Genomic DNA, 24,367 nt, shown 5'->3' on the forward strand with positions numbered 1-24,367 from the left:
ATAGTACATACTGTGCATAACCTGAAGAAAAGTGTAAATTATCTGCTTTGCAGACTTTATCCAGACTGTACAATATAAGTGAGGAGAAACAAACTTCCTGCTATGAAATCAAATACTGTAAAAACATTGCAAAGAATCAAATAAGATCAAAATACAATAGCTATAAACAAAATGCTCCTTTAAATCCAACATCTTCCTCAAAATTTCAAGTTTTATTCATATAAAATATGAGTGCTTAGCATTGTGATACGCCCAAATTTCTACAAAAAGGTACATGTACTATATTTTTACATCACTATATTTTATATCTACATAGACTTGTGTACAGTAAAAACAAAGTAGTCATAAAATATCAAAATAAAAGTCCAAAGTCATCATTGAAGTAAACTGAGACCCAGATGGCTAGGCGTAGTAAATGAACAGTAGCTCAGTCTTGCTGAGATTCAGCCTCCATTTCTTTCTCTCCATAAAGATATTTACAGTCTCCAGGCACTGGGTTAGAATTCCCAATGCATGTCTGGACTGGGATGGAGATGCAGCTCTGTGGTTCTGATTATACCATCACAAACTGATAGATGACTTTTCCCATCAGCTTGTATATTCATTAGCAGCAGAGAAGAACCTTGTGCCATCCCATTTTGGAATAATCAATGAGTTAATTTCTCCTCCATACCTAGGGACTGAATCTGCCCATTCAGGAAGGAGCAAAACCACTGCAACACAGTGCCCGTACTCCCAATCTTAGGAACTAAGGCCAAGTTTCAACCAAAAGTTTACTGGGTGGGGTCTTAAACCATAATGTAGTTTGTTTGATTTGGGCACTACAGCTTAGTCTGTTCTGCACACTTAGCCATTTATAGTTTACTCAATAAGTTATGGTTTAAAATAGCATGTAAGCAAAGTCATTCAGAGCTTAGTGGCAAGAGATGCTAAAAGTACACCATCTTGTTCCTCTCTAATCTAACCTTGCCTTAACTCTATCTTTTGAGCAATCAGGCTGTCATATAGAAACTCTCCAGTGCTGTCTGAGAATGAAGTAAGCACATTCTAACAGCTCTAGTATTATATTATCTGAACAGAAAGAAAATGATCAGGATAGAAACAAAAAACAAGCTGCCCCAAAGCTGGCCTTTGGCTGATTTGCAGGCATCACAGCAGCCCTGAGAAGGAGGAATTGATTAAAGAAAAATGCTCCTGCTGAACTCGTATTGCTAGGGCTTAAGCAGCATGCATATTTCAGAGCAGCAATCTGAGGCCACTCACTCTTAATGGGCCATAAGTGCACATAAAGAAATCTAGTTGGTTTTTTTTCTTTAAAAAGTCGGAACTGTAGAACAATAGCTACAGCTTTCATCATCCTGCTGTAAACCATGCCTCCTAAGTCAGTGTATATGTTTCCCAGTGATATAATCCAATTTTTTTTACTACCGGTTCTGTGGGTGTGGCTTGGTGGGCATGGTATGGCTTGGTGGGCGTGGTAGGGGAAAAATACTGCAAAATCTCCAATCCCACCCCACTCCAGGGGAAGGATTCTGCAAAATCCCCATTCCCTTCCCACTCCTGGGGGAAGGATATTGTAAAACTGCCATTCCCACCCCACTCTAGGGCCAGCCAGAGGTGGTATTTGTCGGTTCTCCTAACTACTCAAAATTTCCACTACCGGTTCTCCGAACCGCTCAAAATTTCCACTACCGGTTCTCCAGAACCTGTCAGAACATGCTGGATTTCACCCCTGATGTTTCCCCAACATGCTAAATCACAAATAAGCAAACCATGTGATAAATTCATACTATGTTTGCATTATAGTGCCCATTAAAGAAGCAGAATTTCTAGCCTAAAGAGCATTTGGTTATAGGCTAACAGCAAAGATCTTCACATGAAGAAATTCATCAGTAAAACTTTTCTGGCAATTCTTTACAAGTTGTTTTAAGTAGTTTAAAACTGAGCTATTTCTGGGATCAAACTTGATCATTTTGGGATGTGTGTTTTAGTGAAAAGTAAAGTGCTTCCTTTTATCACCTAAGAATATGACACAAGCACTTTGCTATAGCAACCTGGCCCGTGAAATAGAATAATGTTGATCATAAGATATTGGTTGCTATGGTGAGTAAAACTGAGATTGGTGGCTTTGCATCATTTAGAAGACGGGTTCTTGTCAGTAAGAGCGTTTACAAGGATAGACCTAAGAGTCAAGCAAAAAGTCCCATCACTAATAAAAATTAAGTACATAAAGTTATGTATTATGCAAAATTAATCAGATTCAGATGAATGATTCATAATCTGTCTCCCATAAAGAACTGAAACTGAACTGGTAATTATTTATTCTTCCCTCAACTGATAAAACATTCATTGCACCTACCAAATATGCATTAGACTTGACAAATCTATTTATTTTGCCTTTTGGTGACCAAGAAACAAAGAGGAACCACATTGTATATCTGCTGGAATACATTTGGTTCTCTATGTAATATTTCTGATATTCAGGTTTAACTTCTTTTGAAGCTTTTTGTTGTCTACTGTAAAATGTTCACATGACTTAAATCCTTAATATCTAGAACAGGTTTTGCATGTAACCACTTGCAAAGAACTAAGCACTTGATATTACATATTTGCTGTGAAAAATATGAACCATGTTTTGAGATTTTGATTATCCAGGTTCCTGTACATGAAAGTGACTTTTTCAATTCAGCTGATGATCAGATCACAGTCTTTAATAAAAACACGTGTTAAGACACTCATCTGATGATGATGTGGCCCTGTGGTTTACCAGCAATTGTTACTATCTTTTTAAAGAGAGCAGAACATTGTATATAGTTGTCCAGCAATAAATTGTTGAATCATCCCTATTGGCAGAAAGGATTGTGGAGCAGCTTATGGCATTGCAAGGACAATTAACTGAATTATGTGGCTGCTGTATAAAGAAACAAGACTGTTTGATTTAAATGTAACCAGACAAAAATGTATGAAATTTCTGACTTCGTATCTACATGTACTGGAATGGAATTATGAGTTCTACATAGTATATGAAATAAATATTGTACCTGCTCCTGTGATGATATGTAGGAAAGATCTTGGGAGATTGGAATGCTGCCAAGGGAACAGTCGGATAAGCAACATCAAAATCCATTGCTGAATAGTGGGTGGGGCAAGAGACTCAGAAGAGACCCTCCCAAGTTTCTTAGCTATAACGATATTGGGGTGGGGGTTGTACTTTTAGATTCTGTTAATGTAGCTTTACACATGGAATTAGCTCATCTGCTCAGGTTTCTTCACTGGCCTACCATGTCTGAAAAGTTCAGATAATCAAAGGATAGTTGATGGAATATGGAAATTAATAAGATGCAGAAACTTCCAGGGAAGAAATGGCAAACTGAAGAAAGTGACAGAAGGGAAAGCAAGCAAGTTAGACCAGCTCTTTGTAATTCCTCTCTAGGCAAGGAAAGAATTTGAGACCTCTAAAAAGTGCTCCAGACAGTTGCTCCAAGTGAGGAAACCACAAGATCTGTGGGTTTAAAGTTCTAGGAAACAAGGGAATAAACCTCTTACTGAAACTGCAGTTGGCACCTTCAGAAGGAGACTACGTTTGCATATTTCCTTTACTTCTGGATATTGCATGTTAATTCATTTTCAGCTACTAGGAACCTTTGCTCCAATACGTTGTACAGCACTAGGTGAGTTTTACTCCTGCCTTAGGCATGAAAGCCAGTTGCGTGGCCTTGAGCCCAGTTCTCCTATCTCAGCCCAACTCACCTCACAGATTTATTGCTGTGGGGAAAATAGGACAAAGGAGTATTAGATATGTTTGCTGCCTTGAGTTAATTATAAAAATAATAAAGATGGAGTAAAAAAAATTAAAAGTTCAAATTCAACTTAAAACATTTATTTTGGAATAAAAAGCAAAAGGGTGATTAGAACTTCGATTTTGGAAACTTACAAACTAAAGGCCCACATGGACTTGATTTAAAATTAACTATAATACTTCCTGTGAGCACATGCTTTTGTTTTGAATTCTCTTTAAGATAGGATGGGACTTTTAAGGATAGATATTACAGAAACAAGGTCTTCAAAAGTTCGATATTAGAGGGAACCAGAAGGAACTATAGATTACAATTAAAGAACAACACTTAAACTTGACTTTTTAATACAGAATGGAGCAAAATATTTTTGATATTATTTGAATGGACTAAAGGTTAAAATTGTTAGGCAAAAAAAGAAATAAAACAGTTGATTTATTTGATCAAAGCTAAAATAGATACATTATTATTTCTGATAACCTTTAATGGACTTTTCCTGTTCAGGACTGAATGTGGTTTTAAGAATTTGTTTATAGATAAGAGATGAGATAAGGGAAGAAATTACAAAAGTAATTATACTTGTGATGAAGGGGGAAGTAATTTCTCTCTGTGTGTGTATTGTGTGTGTATTTTCTTTTTCTGTTTTTCTATTTTCTGCACTTTATTTTTATAAATTCCTTTTTTTGTATTTTTATCTTTTTAATTCTAATTTTTAATTAAAATACTATTAAAAAATTAACAGGTGCCATATAACAACATAATCTGGGTTTGAAGAGAACTTTAGGTGCTGGTCAAATACTTATCTTTCATCATTCCCAGCCTGAAGGATTTTCTTTAAGGCATAGCAGAATGTATTATTATCAGTGGTCTTTATTAGATGGATATTCCAAACTTCCCTTATCTGAAACAAATTTGCCCTTATGATTTGGAGATTGAAACCATTGCTCATTATCTCGCTATTGCAAGTTCTACCAAGATATAAGAAATTGTCTTAAAATGTTAGCAGCATCCATATTATGATTAATTTTTTTGTTGCTTTATTTAAAACATGCCATGACATACTGCATCCTTGATTATATATAGAGGGAGATACACTACACAGAAACACACACTCACATGGATCATAGTAATAAAAAGTATAAATAGGTAGTTAGCCACGCTACTATAATAATTTTAGCAGCATTTATTTTTCTTGGACTGATGCATCATCTATAGTCCTATAATTTTTACCTTAACATAATAGAAAATTTGTAAACATAAATGTTTTGTTACATTGATCACATTGAGTCAACATCTATCAAAGGATCAATCCTCAGTCTAGAATTAAATAAAGTCTGAACATAAGAGTACATTAATTTTATCCAAAGAAGTGTGTCTACTCTATGGCATATATTAGAAGGCACCAAAGATATTTTGGTAGAAAATTCAAATGACAGAAACCCATTTTGTAACCTTCCCAATTTGACATTTTCCTGGGGCATTGCTAAGATAATTATTTTTAGATTGGAAAAATAGTGCTATTCTTAGAGTCAAGAAACTTACCTAGTTTTAAAAAGGCAATTTTATCTGCTAATCAAAAATTGCTCAATATATTTTTCTATATCATAGACTTTATATTTTATAAAGTTAGAAAATCATTTAAAATTCCCCCCCTAAGGTACATTTAGAACTGTGTATGACATATTTAGTTTCCCCCATTTTTGTTTCATTTGTTTTATTCTTGTTATATTGAATAATTACATTTTTACAGTTTTCATGTATTTTCCTTTTTTTGCATTTTGTATTTTTTTGTAAAACGTGTCAAGGTAAATAAAGATATTACATTTTTAAAGAGGGTGGCAAATCAACTTATGCCAAGTATAGAAAGGCTGATCCATTAAAACATTTCCACTCCTTTCCATAAAGATGATGCTGGCCAAATCTGTTTCTTTCCTTCCTAAGGATGGTCAAAACTTGCCAATGACAGCCTTCTCATTTTGCTTTGTGATAACCTCTCTGAAAAAAATACTGAATTATTGTTATTTATGGTACATAGTAGTTTAGTAGACACCTAAAAGAGGTATAGGAAGTACTGATTGCTCAATGATCATAAATAAAAATAATGCTATTTAAAATACTGCTAGATCTCAAGAATCCTGATCTAGAATCAGGAGTGTTTCTAAATATGATGTTTCTGATTTTCTTTATACTCTTGGTACAAGGAATAAGATTCCACCTTCAATCTTTGAAGTTTAAATGGATGTTCTACATATACTAGTAGCAAGCTAATTCTATGAGTAGATATTTAGGTAGGCAAAATAGCAGCATGTACACTCAAAAAGTAACAACAGATTTTGTTATGACCAACACAGGGCTGGCAAAAAGTGAAATAAATAATAAATCCAAAACTAGCTACAGAACATGAAGCATTGAAAATGTGAGGCTATCTCATTATCTTACTATTTTCAAGTAATCAAGTAGGTATTTAACATCTTGCAAAACTGATCCAGCACTCCAACTGCTGAGCATAATTTTTTTTGTCCTTTGTTGCATCCCAGCAGGAAATATGTTCCACATCATACAACTGCATTGCCTGCAGATCTACAAGCTTTGGCATCTCCCTTTTGTACTACCCAATGACAATAATTCTGAGCATAAATGACTCCTTTGGGAAATTGTGCCAGCAAGTTACAGCTGTGTCTTTGATAGCTGCAAGAAAGAGTATGGGTGAGAGAGAGAAGAAAGAAAATTTCAACGTTGTGTTTATAAACATTCTGAAAGAGTTGTACAACATACATCCCAGAGGACTCCACTATAGCTTGGAAACAATTCTGATGGATGGATAGATGGATGGACAGACAGACAAAAAGAAATGTATAGTATGTAAGAATGTGTAGATGTAGACCTGTGTATCTAAGGTCTACTACACATGTACATTTCTCTCAATGCCTTTAAAAAAACCAAATTTCAGAAAATTATGATTCAAGCTGAAAATGGTCTTCCCCTCCAGCTGTTTTATCTCTAAAATCTCCCTCAGATATGTTCCCTCCCAATATTTCATGAAGTGGAAAAGGAAAATTTGAACCAAAAAAAAAACCCTGCCAGCCAACTCTTGTTTTCCCTCGCTCCTGCAGTGTAATGCAAAAATAATGAGAATTACCAATGTGTAATACGAAGCTTTTAAAACAATGACATTGCTCTTTTGTTGTAATAACGCAGTAAAATACCGTGATCCAGAGATGCAGACTAGGAGGGGTGTATGTGATATGGGCCGCGCGATCTCCTTTTATAAAATATACTTTCCACTGGGGAAAAGGGGAGAGGACGCCTCTACCGTCAGACTGACTTTCGGAACAAATACATGAACCGAAATGTTCTTTGGGGACCATTGCAACTACCGCCAACCCCTTGTTTAATTTTCAGCCGGTATTGCTTATACGTCAGAACACACGTGCTAGGTGGCGTTCATGCGCAACCAGGAAGACACAAAGAAGGCGGGAAACCGACCGGCCGACTGAAACACGGTCCGGCTCCCTCGCGCTTAAGACTCTCGCCTTTCAGCGGACAACGCTCTTCTCTCGACGATGGGTGCCTCCCGTAAAACGAGGGGCGGCCCCTGGCGCAGAGGCTGGCACTTGTCGCAGAGCTACGCCACGCCCATCTTCCCGCAGGCTGGCGATTGGCTTCGAGGGTGGCGGGCTCATGACTATGTAGCAAGTGTATTCAAATCAGGCGGTTGCCAAGGTAACTTGAGGCCTTGCGTACACACGCTAATCCTTGGAAAAGGCCTGGGGGGGCCGAAAGGACCAAGGACGAGGGTGTTCCTAGGTGTGACTCGATGAGGGGTTCATTTCCCCTTTTAATTTTGACGTGCCGTGGCGTCTTTTTCTTCTGCCGGCAGTTGGAAGAAATTAGAAGCAGGTAGGAAGGGGTTGTCCATCATTTTTTAAAAATTGGTTGTTGTTTTTAAATTCAAGCCCAATATTTGCTCTTTTTGCCGCTTTTTCAGTTGATGGGGAAGCGCATTCTATAGCCTCCCGCTGTTTTTAAGTCGCTTTGCAGCGGGATGGGCGACAAACAAATAAATTTATCGTTATTACTTGGATGTTACTCTAGTCTACGGTGTGCTTTGACTTAGGAAACGATGAATGCCACGGTCAAGTAGCCACCGGTAGTTACCTTGACTTAAAACTCAAAGCCCAAAAAGGTTTATTCAAGAATAACCCTTTCAGGAATAACTACTAAAAAAAGAGAAATTATTTTTGAGCCACCGTGAGGAGGATTCTACTGCGATTCCAGTCCTCACTGAAAAGTCAGCACTATTGCAATGGGATGGACTGCATTTTAAATCAGCAAGGATATAGGATGGATATATATGATACTTCAAAGCATGGAAGTTACATTTTTTTCAGGAATCTGTACCTGAACATAAAACATTTACCTAAATATTTACCTAAGGTGAACTGCACAAATAATAAATAAAACTGATAGTATATAGCATATTAGCTAGCACTTACTGATTGTTCTATTAGCTATCATATATTTAACAACTATGCAGATATGCAGAAGAGTTTTCTTTAGTAGAAAGGCATTTGTTTTCTTTTGATTCTTCAAATTTTGGATGAAAAACCAAACTGAGTGCTTATAGTCTGCAGATTTATCATTGGCTTTTCTGCATATTTACTTGAAATTGCCCCACGCTGGTAATATAGTTTATTTCCTAAGAATCCTAAAATATAATTTACTTTATAGTAGGAATGGACTTCAGCTTCTGTAGGAAATGGCTTATGATTATTTCTTCCTGTTGGTTTATAATCAATTTTGAGTCATGTTCTGGAACTTGTTACTACATTTTAATAAATAGTTGGTGATTTCAATACAGTGTTCGACTTTCAATACACTATTTTAATTCCAGCTGTGTGGGGTTGGGGGCTAAACACTAAATACCTCTAAATAAAATTCCTTGTCAGTAAAATTATTGGAAACAGGGAATAGCATGTTTGGTCTGTAATTTTTATATTAGTTTGCCAGATTAAAACACTGTAGGAAGCTGTAGTTGGTTACTTACTACCTATTCATTACTTGCACCTCCCAAGTAGTCAAGTCAGCACAATGCATACAAATCTAAAGTTTGCAAACCTATAGTTAAACTCTGAACTCTCCTGTATCTTTCTAAACAGATTCCTTCAAAATGCAGTACAGTAACTCAGTATCATAAAGATTATTGCCTTTGAATAAGAATAGTAAATCATGGTAAAGTCTGAAATCTTTAACAAAATTAGCTTTGGGCAATCTCAAATCATATGCCCATATATCCAGCAGTTTGTCCTGTACACAATGAAAATTGATCTTATTTGAAAGAACTGTTTATACAAGTCATAGCATTAACCATGTGGTTCTTCTTGTGCACATTTAAAAAGTCTTAGGACAAATAAGCAGTCCCATCGGAAAATTTAGAAACTCCGCCGACTCCGACATGATCTGTGTTTAACACACAGAATCATCTATTGTAATATCCTTCCTGTAAAAGACTACTTCAGCTTCAATCGCAATAATACAAGAGCAAACAATAGATTCAAACTTAATGTCAACTGCTTCAAACTTGATTGCAGAAAATATGACTTTTGTAACAGAGTTGTTAACGCTTGGAACTCACTACCTGACTCTATAGTCTACTCAAAACCCCAAAATCTTCAACCAAAAACTGTCTACTATTGACCTCACCCCATTCCTAAGAGGTCTATAAGGGGCATGCATAAGAGCACAAAAGTGCCAACCGTTCCTGTCCTATTGTTCCCTTCATTATAGTATTATATGCATACTTTTACTTATACTTTTACTTATATATACTTTTTCTCTCATAATGGGGTATTGTTTATGTTGATGATTGTATATACTGTTGTGACAAAATAAAATTTTAAAAAAAAGTTATTGCAACTTTGAACCATCATAAGAAAATTGGGAATAAATAAGCGCCATCGGCCTACCATGATGTTAACAGATGAAACAGATGCTAAGAATTCCTGATCAGCCCAGAATGTAAGATAAAGACATACACATACACTTCTTACTCTGTGTCATTGGTTAGCCTACCCTGGTGAGAAAGTCTTTTATGGCATCAAAATTGATAATTTGTCTTTTTGGGTAAGCACCTTGGAATTAATTTTGAGAAAAGATTTATTCATTAAACTTGTAGGCTGCCCAACTGTATCTTGATTGGATGTGTTCACTGTGTCATCTAATATTTTATCTTTGACTGTGGCTTCTGATACTATTCAAGAAATAGACAAAACAGTATTTTCACATACCCTTCAATCAGAGCTATATAAACTTGGGGCTCTGAGGCCAGAGGCATCCCTCAAAAGCTTTTAATTCAAAGATTTTCAAATGTTGTTTCCAAATAGTAATTTTTATGGTGATGTAAGGTAAGACCTGTTAAATACAGGTAATCCTCAATTTATGACAACAACTGAGCCCAACATTTTTTTTGCTAAGCAAGACAGTTAAGTGAGTTTTGCCCCATTTTATGACCTTTCTTATCATAGTTGTTAAATGAATCACTGACTTCTGACAAGTCACTGCAGTTAAATTAGTTAAGTTAGTAACTTCTGACAAGTCAATGGCGAAGCCAGATTCACTTAACAATTTTTACCCATTAACTTTGCTTATCAGAAGATTGCAAAAAGTGATCATGTGACCCTGGGACACTGCAGCCATCACATGATCTCAGAAATGCTGCAATTATCTTGAGTGTGAGAAACAGTCATAAGTCACGTTTTTGTGTGCCACTGTAACTTTGGTTACTAAACAAATGGTTATAAATTGATGACTACATGTATATAATTGGTATGATATTTGTTCATTAAAAATAAATTTACCTTTTCAATTGTAAATGAAATGTGGTACAGATTAGATTTTGCCATAGACATATTTGCAATACTGTTTTTCCCCACTGTTACAGTATATTTACATTTCTTCTAAGGAAATATAGATTATACAGAGAGAGTCAAACATAATACATAAATACAGAATACAAAATACAGAGGGAGTCAAACTATTCTCCAAAGCACCTGAGGGTAGAAAAAGAAGCAATGGGTGGAAACTAATCAAGGAAAGAAGCAACTTAGAACTAAGGAGAAATTTCCTGACAGTTAGAACAATTAACCAGTGGAACAACTTGCCTGCAAAAGTTGTGAATGCTCCAACACTGGAATTTTTTAAGAAAATGTTGGATAACCATTTGTCTGAAATGGTGTAGGGTTTCCTGCCTGGGCAGGGGGTTGGACTAGAAGATCTCCAAGATCCCTTCCAACTCTGTTGTTGTTGTTGTTGTTGTTGTTGTTGTTGTTGTTGTTGTTGTTATTATATATATTTTTTTCTACCTCAGCATTTTGCATAAAATCCTTGCAACAATCCTGTGAATTAAAATAGATAAATATTTAGCACAAGGTCATCAATAAAATTCATGCTGAAACGAATATTTAAATTTAGATATAACTTCTCACTGAAATTGTACAGTTTTGGGTGGTGAATGAGATGGTACAATTGGAAATCAATAAATTGTCAAATATTTTTCAATGAGGTGCTATATTTTGCACCTGCCCAAATCCATTAATTTTTTTTACCTTTCTTTTTTAACCTTTTCCTATGAGGAAAAAGAAAAAGATTGAACTCTGAAATATCCTAAGTATAACTTCTACATTCTACCCCTAAGGTATTTGAGAACCTAGGTAATAACATTCATTGTGAATAGAAGCTAGAGCTGTTGGTCACAAAATAGCACCTCTGTTCTTCTCCACATCTTGAAATTTTCTTCTATGGAGAAACTTCCTTTGACTTTAAAAACTAAAATCATATGCAAATCAGTTTAAAAATTAAATTCATTAATTTAATGAACAAATAAAGCCTAGCATTTAATTAAGAAAGAAACAAGCATCAAAAGCAAAATACAAATGAAGCAAACAAACAGAAAAATCTGCCATCAGCAATGCTGAAAAAGAAGATGACTCATACCTAGATCAGTTTCCATTTGCTGTTAAAAGTCAGGGAAGTGGCTTTTGCTTGGAATAAATTCCTTTATGAAAGAATCCTATCCTTGATTCACATTAATTCCATCTGAGGCAATGTAGAACAAAGCTTTTCAAGTGGATCTGTGAGCAGAAGAGAAAATGTTCCATAAGGTATGTGGGATGTATGTCCTTTTATTGAAATATATCTTACATTGAATTTTAGAACTTAATAATGATAGATACGGATGAACCTAACTTGTTATTTTAAACATTCCATCTCTCCACTGGAAATTATAAATAGAATTCTATATCTACAATAAATCTATAAAGTATCTAGGCCTATGTAAAATATACTACAATAACATTTTGAATCTACATTAAGTAATTATCGTTCAATTTTCCCTTTACTTACCACAGGAGAACTTCAGTGCCATTTCAAGAAGATAACTAGAAGATAAATAGCTCAAATTTGTATACTGCAAGTGGAGTTGCTGTTGGAAACAGACATGGTGGATGGCATGACAAGTAAATAGTGATACAATAACAATTTTAAAGATATAAAAATGTAGCATATATGTATAAGACACCTTTGTGAGGTGGAAGGCCTCCAAAGAAAGCCAAATGCCTAGGAGGTCTGTATAGAATTTTTCATGTTTGATAGCCATGGTCTGACTTGTTTAGTATTTTGACAAAGGAATCAGTGCAATGACAAACAGTAGTGGTGATAGTGAGCCTCCTTGAAAGATTCCTCTCTTGATGTGCTGACCAATTGGCCCCCATCTTTACCCATATTTTCAATAAATCACTAGAGATGTGCTATGTTCCTTCTTGCTTCAAACGCTCTACCATCATCCCAGTGCCGAAGAAGCCCACCATCAAGGAACTGAATGACTACAGACCAGTTGCTTTAACATCTGTAGTCATGAAAACCTTTGAAAGGCTAGTGCTTTCCTACTTGAAAACCATCACGGATCCGCTGTTAGACCCCTTGCAATTTGCATACCGAGCAAATAGATCAACAGATGATGCTGTTAACATGGCTCTGCACTACATCCTACAACATCTTGAGTCTCCAAAGACCTATGCAAGGGTCCTTTTTGTAGACTTTAGTTCAGCATTCAATACCATCATTCCAGATATTCTTCTAACTAAGCTAAACCAGCTACAGGTACCGGAACAGACTTGTAAGTGGATCACAAGCTTCCTAACAAACAGGAAGCAGCAGGTGAAGCTAAGCAAGATCACATCAAATACCTGTACAATTAGCACAGGGGGCCCCCAAGGCTGTGTGCTCTCCCCACTTCTCTTCTCTCTGTATACCAATGACTGCATCGCCAACGATCCATCTGTTAAACTACTGAAGTTCGCAGATGACACAACAGTGATTGGTCTCATTCGAGACAATGACAAATCCGCATATAGATGAGAGGTCGAACGACTAGCCTTGTGGTGCAACCAAAACAATCTGGAACTGAACACACTCAAAACCGTAGAAATGGTGGTAGACTTTAAGAGAAACCCTTCCATACTTCCACCTCTCACAATACTAGACAACACAGTATCAACAGTAGAAACCTTTAAATTTCTAGGTTCTATCATATCGCAAGATCTCAAATGGACAGTCAACATCAAAAACATCATTAAAAAAGGACAACAAAGAATGTTCTTTCTGCGCCAACTCAGTAAGCTCAAACTGCCCAAGGAGCTGCTGATCCAGTTCTATAGAGGAATTACTGAGTCTGTCTTTGCACCTCTATAACTGTCTGGTTCGGTTCTGCAACCCAACAAGAAAAACACAGACTTCAGAGGATAATTAGAACTGCAGAAAAAATAATTGCTACCAACCTGCCTTCCATTGAGGACCTGTATACTGCACGAATCAAGAAGAGGGCCGTGAAAATATTTACAGACCCCTCGCATCCTGGACATAAACTGTTTCAACTCCTACCCTCAAAACGACGCTATAGAGCACTGCACACCAGAACAACTAGACACAAGAAAAGTTTTTTCCCGAAGGCCATCACTCTGCTAAACAAATAATTCCATCAACACTGTCAAACTATTATTATTATTATTATTATCAACACTGCACTACTATTAATCTTCTCATAGTTCCCATCACCAATCTCTTTCCACTTATGACTGTATGACTGTAACTTGTTGCCAGCAATCCTTATGATTTATATTGATATACTGACCATCAATTGTGTTGTAAATGTTGTACCTTGATGAATGTATCTTTTCTTTTATGTACACTGAGAGCATATCCACCAAGACAAATTCCTTGTGTGTCCAATCACACTTGGCCAATAAAAAATTCTATTCTATTCTATTCTATTCTATTCTATTCTATGTAAACCTTTCCCAGTCTATCACCATTGACTAGCAACTACATCTTCTATTGTGCCAATGATCTTTGCACAAAACTTCTGATGTTTCTACTGATTCCTGTTATTTCTAGACATTTGGCTATCATGTGGGAGGGAGTTGAATACCTTTTTATAATCAATCTAAGCTACCTTCAAGTTGGTCTTCCTTCTCTTACAGTTTTCCAAAATTATCTTGTCAATTAGGATCTGATTTTTTATTTATTTTGTTCCTGTGCTGTTGAACAGTTTCTTTTCTGCTCAGTTGAAAACAGCTTGTTTTCAACTAGATGTTCTTAGACTGCATCAGCTACCACACCAGTTAGCAATTTGAAAGTTGTAGGTAAGCATATAATTGGTACATTGTTGCCTGGTGCTGCCCTTTCGTTGGATCTTCTATTAACTTTTACCAGATGTTAATCAATTTTAAATTTTACCTCCTTGCAGTATATTGTTAAATTACTTGGCAATGCACTGGCATAGACCAGTTAGATGTTTTAACCAAAAAACATGCAGTTCATCTTCATCTGGTCCTGACCAATTCTTGACCAATTCTTCTGGTCCTGACCAATTCTTTGGGCGGGGGGGTTGGCGGGTTGGACTAGATGATCTACAAGGTCCCTTCCAACTTTATTTATTTTATTTATTTATTTTGTCATAACAATGTACATAGGCATCACACAAAATATTATATAGTATATAAACATATATATGAGGAAATATAAGGAGGTATAAGCATATATATATATATATAAAAAGAAAAAAAGAGAAACAATAGGACAGGAACGGTAGGCACTTTTGTGCTCTTATGCACGCCCTTATGGTCCTCTTAGGAATGGGGTGAGGTCAATAGTAAAAGTTTTTGGTTAAAGCTTTTGGGATTATGGGAAGAGGTGCTTGCTGGGGTGGCGATTGAGATCCCCAGATTTTTGGTCATGGGGGACTTCAATCTGCCATCGGCCGGCTTGTCGTCGACGGTGGTTCAGGAGTTCCAGGCTTCCATGACGGCCTTGGACCTGATCCAAGTAACTGATGGCCCTACACACACGGGGGGTCCACACTGGACTTGATTTATATCTCTGGACAGTGGTTTAATGATCTGGTATTAGGGGATTTAGTGACGATACCGGTGTCATGGACAGATCATTTTCTCCTCCACCTAGACTTTCAGACCGCCGCTCACCACCGCAGGGAGACGGAACCAATGCGCTGGTTCCGTCCCAGGCGCCTGATGGACCCTGAGAGGTTCCTGACGGAGCTTGGGCCGTTTCCTGAGGATCTTGCCCACGGCACGACTGAAGAACTAGTTGCGGCCTGGGAACAGGCTGCGGCTGGGGCTTTGGACCGTGTCGTGCCTTTGCGGCCTCTGATCCGGCATAGATCTCAATTGGCTCCTTGGTTTTCTGAGGAGCTGAGAGAGATGAAACGTCGGAGAAGACACCTGGAGAGTACTTGGAGGTCCAGCCGTTCCGAGGCTGATCGGACACTAGTTAGGTCTTTCTCGAAAGCCTACCTAGTAGCACTGAGGGTTGCGAAACGTTCCTACGTTTCCACCCTCATTGCGTCGGCAGATAACTGCCTGGCTGCCCTGTTTCGGGTGACCCGTTCCCTTCTACACCAGGGGGGACGGGATGACCCCTTGCAGGGACGTGCTGAGGAGTTTAGTGGTTATCTATACGATAAAATTGCTCAGCTTCGGGATAGTTTGGACCGAGATTGTGATGATCCGGATGAGATGACTGAGACACGTCTTGTTGATGTTATTTGGGATGAGTTTGATTCTGTGGCTCCCGAGGACATGGACAGGCTGCTGGGGAGGTTACATGCCACTACATGTTTACTGGACCCGTGTCCCTCCTGGTTGGTGCTGGCCACTCAGGAGGTGACACGAGGCTGGCTCCAGGGAATTATAAATGCTTCTTTGTTGGAGGGGGTCTTTCCCGCCGCCTTGAAAGAGGCGGTGGTGAGACCCCTCCTTAAGAAGCCTTCCCTGGACCCAGTTATTTTGGGTAATTACCGTCCAGTCTCCAACCTTCGCTTTGTGGCGAAGGTTGTAGAGAGTGTGGTGGCATGGCAGCTTCCCCAGTACCTGGATGAAGCTGTCTATCTGGACCTGTTCCAGTCCGGCTTCCGGTCCGGGTATAGCACGGAGACAGCTTTGATCGCGTTGGTGGATGACCTCTGGAGGGCCAGGGATAGGGGTTGTTCCTCTGCCCTGGTCCTGTTAGATCTTTCATTGGCTTTTGATACCATCGACCATGGTATCCTGCTGCGCCGGTTGGAGAGTTTAGGAGTGGGAGGCACCGTTTATCGGTGGTTCTCCTCCTATCTCTCTGACCGGTCGCAGACGGTGTTGACAGGAGGGCAGAGATCGATCGCGAGGCGCCTTACTTGTGGGGTGCCTCAGGGGTCGATTCTCTCGCCTCTCCTGTTCAACATCTACATGAAGCCGTTGTGTGAGGTCATCAGTGGCTTCGGGGTGAGTTATCAGCTGTACGCTGATGACACTCAGCTGTACTTTTCCACCCCGGGCCACCCCAACGAAGCTGTCGAAGTGCTGTCCCGTTGCCTGGAGGCCGTACGGGTCTGGATGGGGAGAAACAGACTCAGACTCAATCCATCCAACGGACAACCGCGGCTGTCTGTTGGGGGCGAGTCATTGGCCCCAACAGAGAGGGTACGCAACTTGGGCATTCTCCTGGATGGACGGCTGTCATTTGAAGATCACTTGGTGGCCATCTCCAGGAGAGCCTTTTACCAGGTTCGCCTGGTTCGCCAGTTGCGTCCCTTTCTGGACCGGGATGCCTTATGCACAGTCACTCATGCTCTTGTCACTTCTCGTCTGGATTATTGCAATGCTCTCTACATGGGGCTACCCCTGAAGTGCACTCGGAGACTCCAGTTAGTCCAGAATGCAGCTGCGCGGGTGATCGAGGGAGCTGCACGTTGCTCCCGGGTGACACCGCTCCTGCGCAGTCTGCACTGGCTACCTGTGGTCTTTCGGGTGCGCTTCAAGGTTTTGGTTACCACCTTCAAAGCGCTTCATGGCTTAGGGCCCGGGTACTTACGGGACCGCCTGCTGTTACCTTATGCTCCCATCGACCCGTACGCTCCCACAGAGAGGGTCTTCTCAGGGTGCCGTCCACCAAGCAATGCCGGCTGGTGGCCCCCAGGGGAAGGGCCTTCTCTGTTGGAGCACCTACCCTCTGGAACGAACTTCCCCCCGGTTTGCGCCAAATATCTGACCTTCGGACCTTTCACCAGGAATTAAAAACTTACTTATTCATCCAAGCTGGCCTGATTTTTAAATTTTAAATTTTAACTTTTTGTAATTTTATATGGGTTATTTTAGGTTGGGTCAATTGACGGTTTTAATTCGGCCATTATTGAATATTTTTTTTAAATTGATATTTTAACTTTTTATATTTTATTGCTTTTATCTTTGGCTGTACACCGCCCTGAGTCCTTCGGGAGAAGGGCGGTATAAAAATTTAAATAAATAAATAAATTTAAATAAATAAATAAACAAACAAGAGACCACAGAGTCAGGTAAAGTGTTCCAAGCACTGATAATTCTGTTACAGAAGTCATATTTTCTGCAATCTAGATTAAAGCAGTTAACATTGAGTTTAAATCTATTGGTTGCTCTTGTATTATTGCAATTAAAGCTGAAGTAGTCTTTAACAGGAAGGACATTACAGTAGATGATTCTGTGAGTTAAACTTAGGTCTTGTCGAAGGCGACGAAGTTCTAAGTTTTCTAAGCCTAGGATTTCAAGTCTGGTGGGATAAGGTATTTTGTTGTTTTCAGAGGAGTGGAGAACTTTTCTTGTAAAATATTTCTGGACACGTTCAATTGTATTGATGTCAGAAATGTGGTATGGGTTCCAGACAGGCAAACTGTATTCAAGGATTGGCCTAGCAAATGTTTTATATGCTCTGGTTAGTAGATGTTCCTTGCCCCTTTCTTCTACCATTTCTGCTGTTATTATTAGTCCTTTCATTTCAGCTTTTTCAAATTCTTATTTGTCTCCTTTAGTCAAGCTACATTTTTGTTATATTTTTTGTGTTATCTCATAGCTGTGTGCATAATTGCACTGTTTCTTCTTTGTCAGGTGTTGACTGGTTCACTGCAGTCTCTCCATTGATGGATTGGTAGAAATAATTCTGGTTCGACTGAAATTGGAAATTCTGCCTAAGTATGCAATTCGGGCTTTTTATCTGATCTTCTTGACTACAGCTCTTATTTGTTTCTTTGTTATTTCCAGTGCTTCCTTAATCTTGCCTGTTTCCTATTTATTGATTGGGTATTATTTGGTCTTCTTGTTCTTCAGTTTCTTTTTATTCATTTGTTTTAGCTTGTATCTAATCTTAGCTTACGGATCTTATTTTCCAGCCTCATTTTTCATTCTGATGGTGCACTGTTTGGCTATTTTTCTCCTTTGTTGATTTTGCATCCCAGATATTCAGTTATAACTGCAGATATGCTCTACATTAGTTGGTTTCTTGTAGTGAGGTGGTGTTTATATTTGATATTACAATATTGGCATCATTTAATATTTGTGCTAGCTGTTTCTTTGGAACAAGCTGAAATTCAGGTAACTTTATTCTGTTGTCCTTGTGCTTTTTCTAGATGATCAGTTATTCTTTGTTTCAGTTCCTTTTCTTTTTTTTTAGTGGCTCTTTCTGAGGAGAAAGCAGAGAAGAGAGTTCTTGGTTTGGGAATGAAAATGAATCAGTAGCAATGCTGTCTTCTTCTTCTGCTGATTCCCCCAGCTTGCCTTTACATTCTGAGTACTTCTAGCAAGAGTTCTGTGTTGTTGTTTTGGGGTTTTGTTTTGGTTTTTGCCCTGGGTAGATATTTTGCAGTACTTCCAGTTCTGCTTCTGAAAATAGTTTATTTCATATTATAAAACCAGTATTGATCTTATAGCCTCTGATCTGTTATTTCTGATTCTGGATGCTTTTCTTTCCAGAACTGGGGCATTCTTTTCACATACTTTCTTTTTATTGACATTTGGCTGGCTGGATTGTGGCCTATTATTACTAAATAACCAATAATTGTATTTTTTGTTTTCAATCTTTGTACACTTTGATGGGTAAACAATTTTAATTCCAGTACTTTTGCAGCTACTGGTCTTGGTTGCTCAGCCAACAAGCCTGAGTCCTGTAGCCCACTACCGAATGTTCAGGAATTCCAGCCCCTAACTTGGTCCTTGTTGACCTGGGCAATGATCAATGCAGTATGGTAGATTATGTATCACCATATTGTTTATTGGAGAGGCACTCTTTATCTGACTCCTTTGATGAGTCCTGCCCTGTATAGCTGAACCTCTGGCATTGTTCTCATCTTCCTCAGAAAACACAAGCCCAATAACCACATCAAGGTACCTCTTCACTGGCAGAGGGGTATTTTTATTAATTATTATTTGAATATTATTTTTATAAATATTATTTAAATATTTTAAATGTATTTCATTTTCTAAATTACTGGGTGGCACTCTCCCTCCAACTTTATTTATTTTTATTTATTATGCAGTGTTATGCATAGTTATTTAATGTGTGATTGTTTTCAGTAGGGCTTATTTCCAGGGACATGGAGATAGGATCGCAGATGCAAAGTACAATAAGAAAGTAGTGACTATTACTACTTTATCTCAATAGATCAATGAATATGCAGTGGTTTGAAAGTTTGGTCTATCTGATTCCATCGTGTGGTTTTTCTTTATTTCTTTTCCCTTTACTTGATAATTCTGCAAAAAGACAAAAATATAAAATCCAGAGGACATAGTGTAACCATGCAATTTGACTTGTCTGTGGTCTTCAATAATTAAAAACAAATATGAACATTATTTGAAATGCGTTCCCTAGTTTATTTGGCAAGAATTTCTTGACACAATTAAGAATACAGCAGATAAAGCCAGCTGTTCATGATGGTTGGTACAGAAGGTTTTGTATGACCTTTGCATGCACCCTTGTTCTAAGGGAGTTGTGAGGAAATTCTTTTTTTTTCTTTTGCTATTTTCTTTTTAGCAACCTGTGTAAAATATTTAGCTCCAATCCTGGAAGAAGAAAGTGGATTGATCTGCCTCCTAGAAAATTTATTTTGTGCTTGCCTTTAATAATAAGAATCTCCTTACGGATACCAAGATTGGCCTAGGCAACTGCATGACAAATTGGGTTGATGCAAATAGCTATGTACAGTATTACCTTTTTTGTATAACAGATTGGGTCTGCATTGTTTATCATTTGTCGTTTTTATCTCACCGATCTTCGTAAAATACAGCTTTCTCCACTAAGAGGTAGAGAAAGTCTCAGGGATGAACATATACTCTTTTCACTATGCAATCTTTCTAGAGTGATAATTGTTCTTTTCCATTTGTCTCAAAATTAGGGATCTAGCTAAAGGTATAGTTCCCCCTTTTATCTGAAAGAAAAAGACCATAATCAAAAATTATTGATTATCTGAAGTCAATTGGTACATTTAATTGACAAATGTGTACTGCTTTAAAATAGCTTTTTATATGAAGGTACATTTAATGAAAACTCAATACTGTAATTAAAATTTTTAAACTGACCTTTTCATTATTATACATAAACAAATATTATGTTATTGTCCAGGAAGTAAAATGAATTGTTTACTGATGTTTACAATGAAAGCTATATCTCTGTAATCTTAGCTTTTAGTTTATCTACAACCTATATAACAAGATCAGGTTTTATGTGATGTAAGCTAATACATGAATACTGTACACAAGAACAATTTTTCCATTAGGAACTAATTGACATAGTTTCTTGATGACATAATAATAAATCTTGTTTTCTGAAAGATAGGGCACTTACAAACTAAAGCTAAAATGGTATTCGTAGCTTTTAAGGACATTCAGAAGAATGCACTATAGATTCTGCTTCACACTAACTTGTCTAATCTACAAATACTGTGTTTACATTCCATACTTATATTTGATCATATTTTCAGTTGGTAGAATCTCAATATGTTTGTTAGTATATCCCTTGTAAAGCTCTGTCTTGATTGTTCAAGCATTCAGCACTTGCAAATTAATCTTAACAGTACTCCTATATGGAATTATTTTTGACTACAGCCTGAACAGTCCCACTGATTTGAAATGCTGTGAAACAGTAATGCTTGGGTCAGCAGAATGCTTATATCTTGGGCTTTGTCACTTTTGGCTGGCCGGACTGTTGTGACTGTTGAGGACAAGATATTGGCACGTTGTATGGCACCTTAATAATGGAATTCTCTTCCAAGACAGGAGAGCAAAGCTCTGTTTGTCTACTTTTAGGTGGGCGCAAGATTAATTATTTTTGTTGTCAACTTTTACTCTGAATTATTTGTATCACTGGTCTGCTTTTGCATCCTTGTCTTTGAAAAGTGGGACATAATAGTTTAAATTAAAAAAAAATTATAGAACAAATAAAACAGATGTTTCTGGATTGGAAATAAGAGTTTAGAAGCAAAAATTTAAAATTGGAATATCTCAAACATTTTCAAAACATTGCAGAAAAAAATATTGAGTATTCATGCATCTTCAGTGATTGGCACTTTGCACCAATACTGTATTGTGTTAGTTTACAGTTCAAGTAATTCTATTAAAAAGGGTTGTGCATTATTGCCACTACATTGCTACATTGTAGGGTTTTGCTGTTCTATAATAGAAGTATATTTCTTGTTATCAAGAAGATCGGATTACCAGGCATCCTACTTTTTAATTTGTTTCCAAGTTTTGTAATTGTGTTATTCCCCTAAATGTTGGAAAGGAGCTACTGGGTGTGGTACTTAATGCAGCTGTTATATATTAGCGAATACTAGCTTGGATTGTCTTTCAGTTCACTAGTAACTTTGTAATACAACACATTTTATTTTTGTTGTATAAATAAGGAACTGGCTATTCTGTTTAATGTAGGTCTAAACGAAAATCAGATAATTGAACAATGGTGGGAAACCAAAATCATAATATAGCTTCAAATATTAAATCATCAAGCCTCAAAATGGATAAATAATTTCCCAAACATATTTTAGATGAGGATTTTGTAGTGGAACTTTTTGGTTTGTTTATTGGGTTTCTACCCCCCACCTCCCCTACCTATATTTAACCAGCTCTATTATACTGAAATGTTGGATAAAGCAGTTTATTTTACACAAGGAGATTCACTGTTTTGGCATTGTTATCTGTATTTTCATGAAAATTATAACTTCTAATAGAAAAGAATATATGTAGTTTAGGATTGAACTGCAGAGTTCTTGGTGCACTGATGATGTTACCTAGTTGGATAATTAAATACCTTCAAGCAAACAACCAAGTTCAGAGAACAACATGGATTCAACAAAATTATATATTATTGCTTTTTTCCCCTTCTTGTTGCATAACACTAAAAATGTTTTCTTGATCTAAGTACCTTGTGGTTGTTCTACCTATCATAAATGAGAATCACACATTGCACAATTGATCATTTCTTTATTATATGATGTCATAAACCTCATCTAAGATGCAATCTAAAAAGGAATTTAATAGATCATCTATCATTTCTGCAGTTTCTGTTGACCAAGATAGAAAGTTGAAGCTTTTTTTTAGCTTAACAGAATTTTGTTCATTAGAATTCCTCCTCTCCTCCACCAGAATATTTTTTCCACATCACCCAGAGAACTCTGATATACAAGGATTCAGAAATCTCCACCCCAATTGTAGTTGGAGGGCAGTGTTAGAGAATCAGAACAGTATAATTACTCTGAAGTAGATGAAAGCTTGAATGGTATATTATTTCCTCTGTTTGAACAACAGAAAATTCTTACAAATTTGTTTTGTTTTGAGATTGTTGTGGTATTTTATTTAATGTCATGACCATTGATTTTATGAATAACATACAATTTGTTAAGTATGATCAGCCCAGTATCATTGAAACTTTGGTAGCAAATAAATTTAATTATTAATAAATTTGTCAATTTAGAGTTTAAATATAATTAGAATCAAATTAATTTTGTTTCCATGTTTAAATATCAGATATACTTTCCCTTATTTGAAATCTGGTTGTATCAATATGGATATATGACATTTGTTTAAATTAACTCTTTGGCTACTCTTAGCTTAGTTCAGAAAGTGAGAATTGTACTAATGTAGATTGCCAGCTGAGCTGTATTAACCAGGTCTGACTTATTTAGCTTTTTTTCAAGTTCTGCTAACTAGATGCTGCCACCTGCTGTGAGCTATACATGAATATCAATATATAATAGCTCTAGTATCCAGCACATCGTTTGCTGTATAATAATTCATACAGTGTGCATTTCCATAATTACTTATTTTCCTATTTTATTACCATTAATCCTTACTGGATTTTGATTACCTACTGGATTTTGAGCCAAAACAAATGAAATTAATAACGTTTTGATTATTTTCAAACTTCTATAGCAGAGGTCTTCAAACTATGCTGGCTGGAGAATTCTGGAAGTTGAAGTCCACAAGTCTTAAAGCTGCCCAGTTTGGGAACCCCTGTTGTATAGTGTTATCAAATTTAAATATGGTTGCAAGATTTATTTGGAATAAAATAACTTAGGGATATAAAATTTCTAAAAATGTTGAATCTTAGAAGAAAAATCTTGTTTGTGTGTTATTTTTGTCTTGTTTTAAAATGGATATTTTTGAAAAATGCTTCAAATTTTATTGTTAGCGTTCTTTTCAGATATTTATAATAAAATGTATTGTGCATATCATGGCTTATTTTAAATATCCATATTTGGCATATTTAAAAGTGCAAGGTGAGCTATTTATTAAGCAGACTTAAATGGTCACCCATCTTAACAGCCCACACAGAAACATACTTTAATATTTTTGTTAAAAAATTATTTCAAAATGATCAAGGCATCTTACAACCACTTGCTCACCCAAAGGAAGACACCCATACAAGGCTGCATTAATGTTCCAGCCCCAGTTTTTGAAGGAAAAACAAGGTCTTCACAGTCTTCCAGAAAATCAGCAGAATTGGAGCCATTCAAATCTCAGGATAGAGACTGTTGCATAGGGCCTGCCTCCTTGGTCACATTAGATCAGGGGTGTCCAAACTTTTTGCAAGGAGAGCCAGATTTGGTAAGGTGAAAATGTATGGGGGCCAACCATTTAGCCTGACATTCTTTGAACCATTAACATTAAATGCAAATGAACTATTTTATGAAAGGCTAAACAAATAACTTAACTGTACTAATGTGA

The 24,367-nt window shown here is 37.1% G+C and overlaps 1 protein-coding gene across 1 annotated transcript in view; it reads left to right on the top strand.

The window, feature by feature from the left end:
* Positions 1-24,367, top strand: part of LRRC56 (leucine rich repeat containing 56) — a 75,510-nt gene that overhangs the window by 3,080 nt on the left and 48,063 nt on the right. The window contains exons 2-3 of the mRNA XM_058156789.1: positions 6,332-7,694; positions 12,200-12,307. Coding sequence (XP_058012772.1) covers positions 12,289-12,307 — 19 coding nt within the window. The 5' untranslated portion in view covers positions 6,332-7,694; positions 12,200-12,288. The remainder of the gene's footprint in view (positions 1-6,331; positions 7,695-12,199; positions 12,308-24,367) is intronic.

This window comes from Ahaetulla prasina, chromosome 1 (assembly GCF_028640845.1).
Source record: "Ahaetulla prasina isolate Xishuangbanna chromosome 1, ASM2864084v1, whole genome shotgun sequence".
Classification (NCBI taxonomy): Eukaryota; Metazoa; Chordata; class Lepidosauria; order Squamata; family Colubridae; genus Ahaetulla; species Ahaetulla prasina.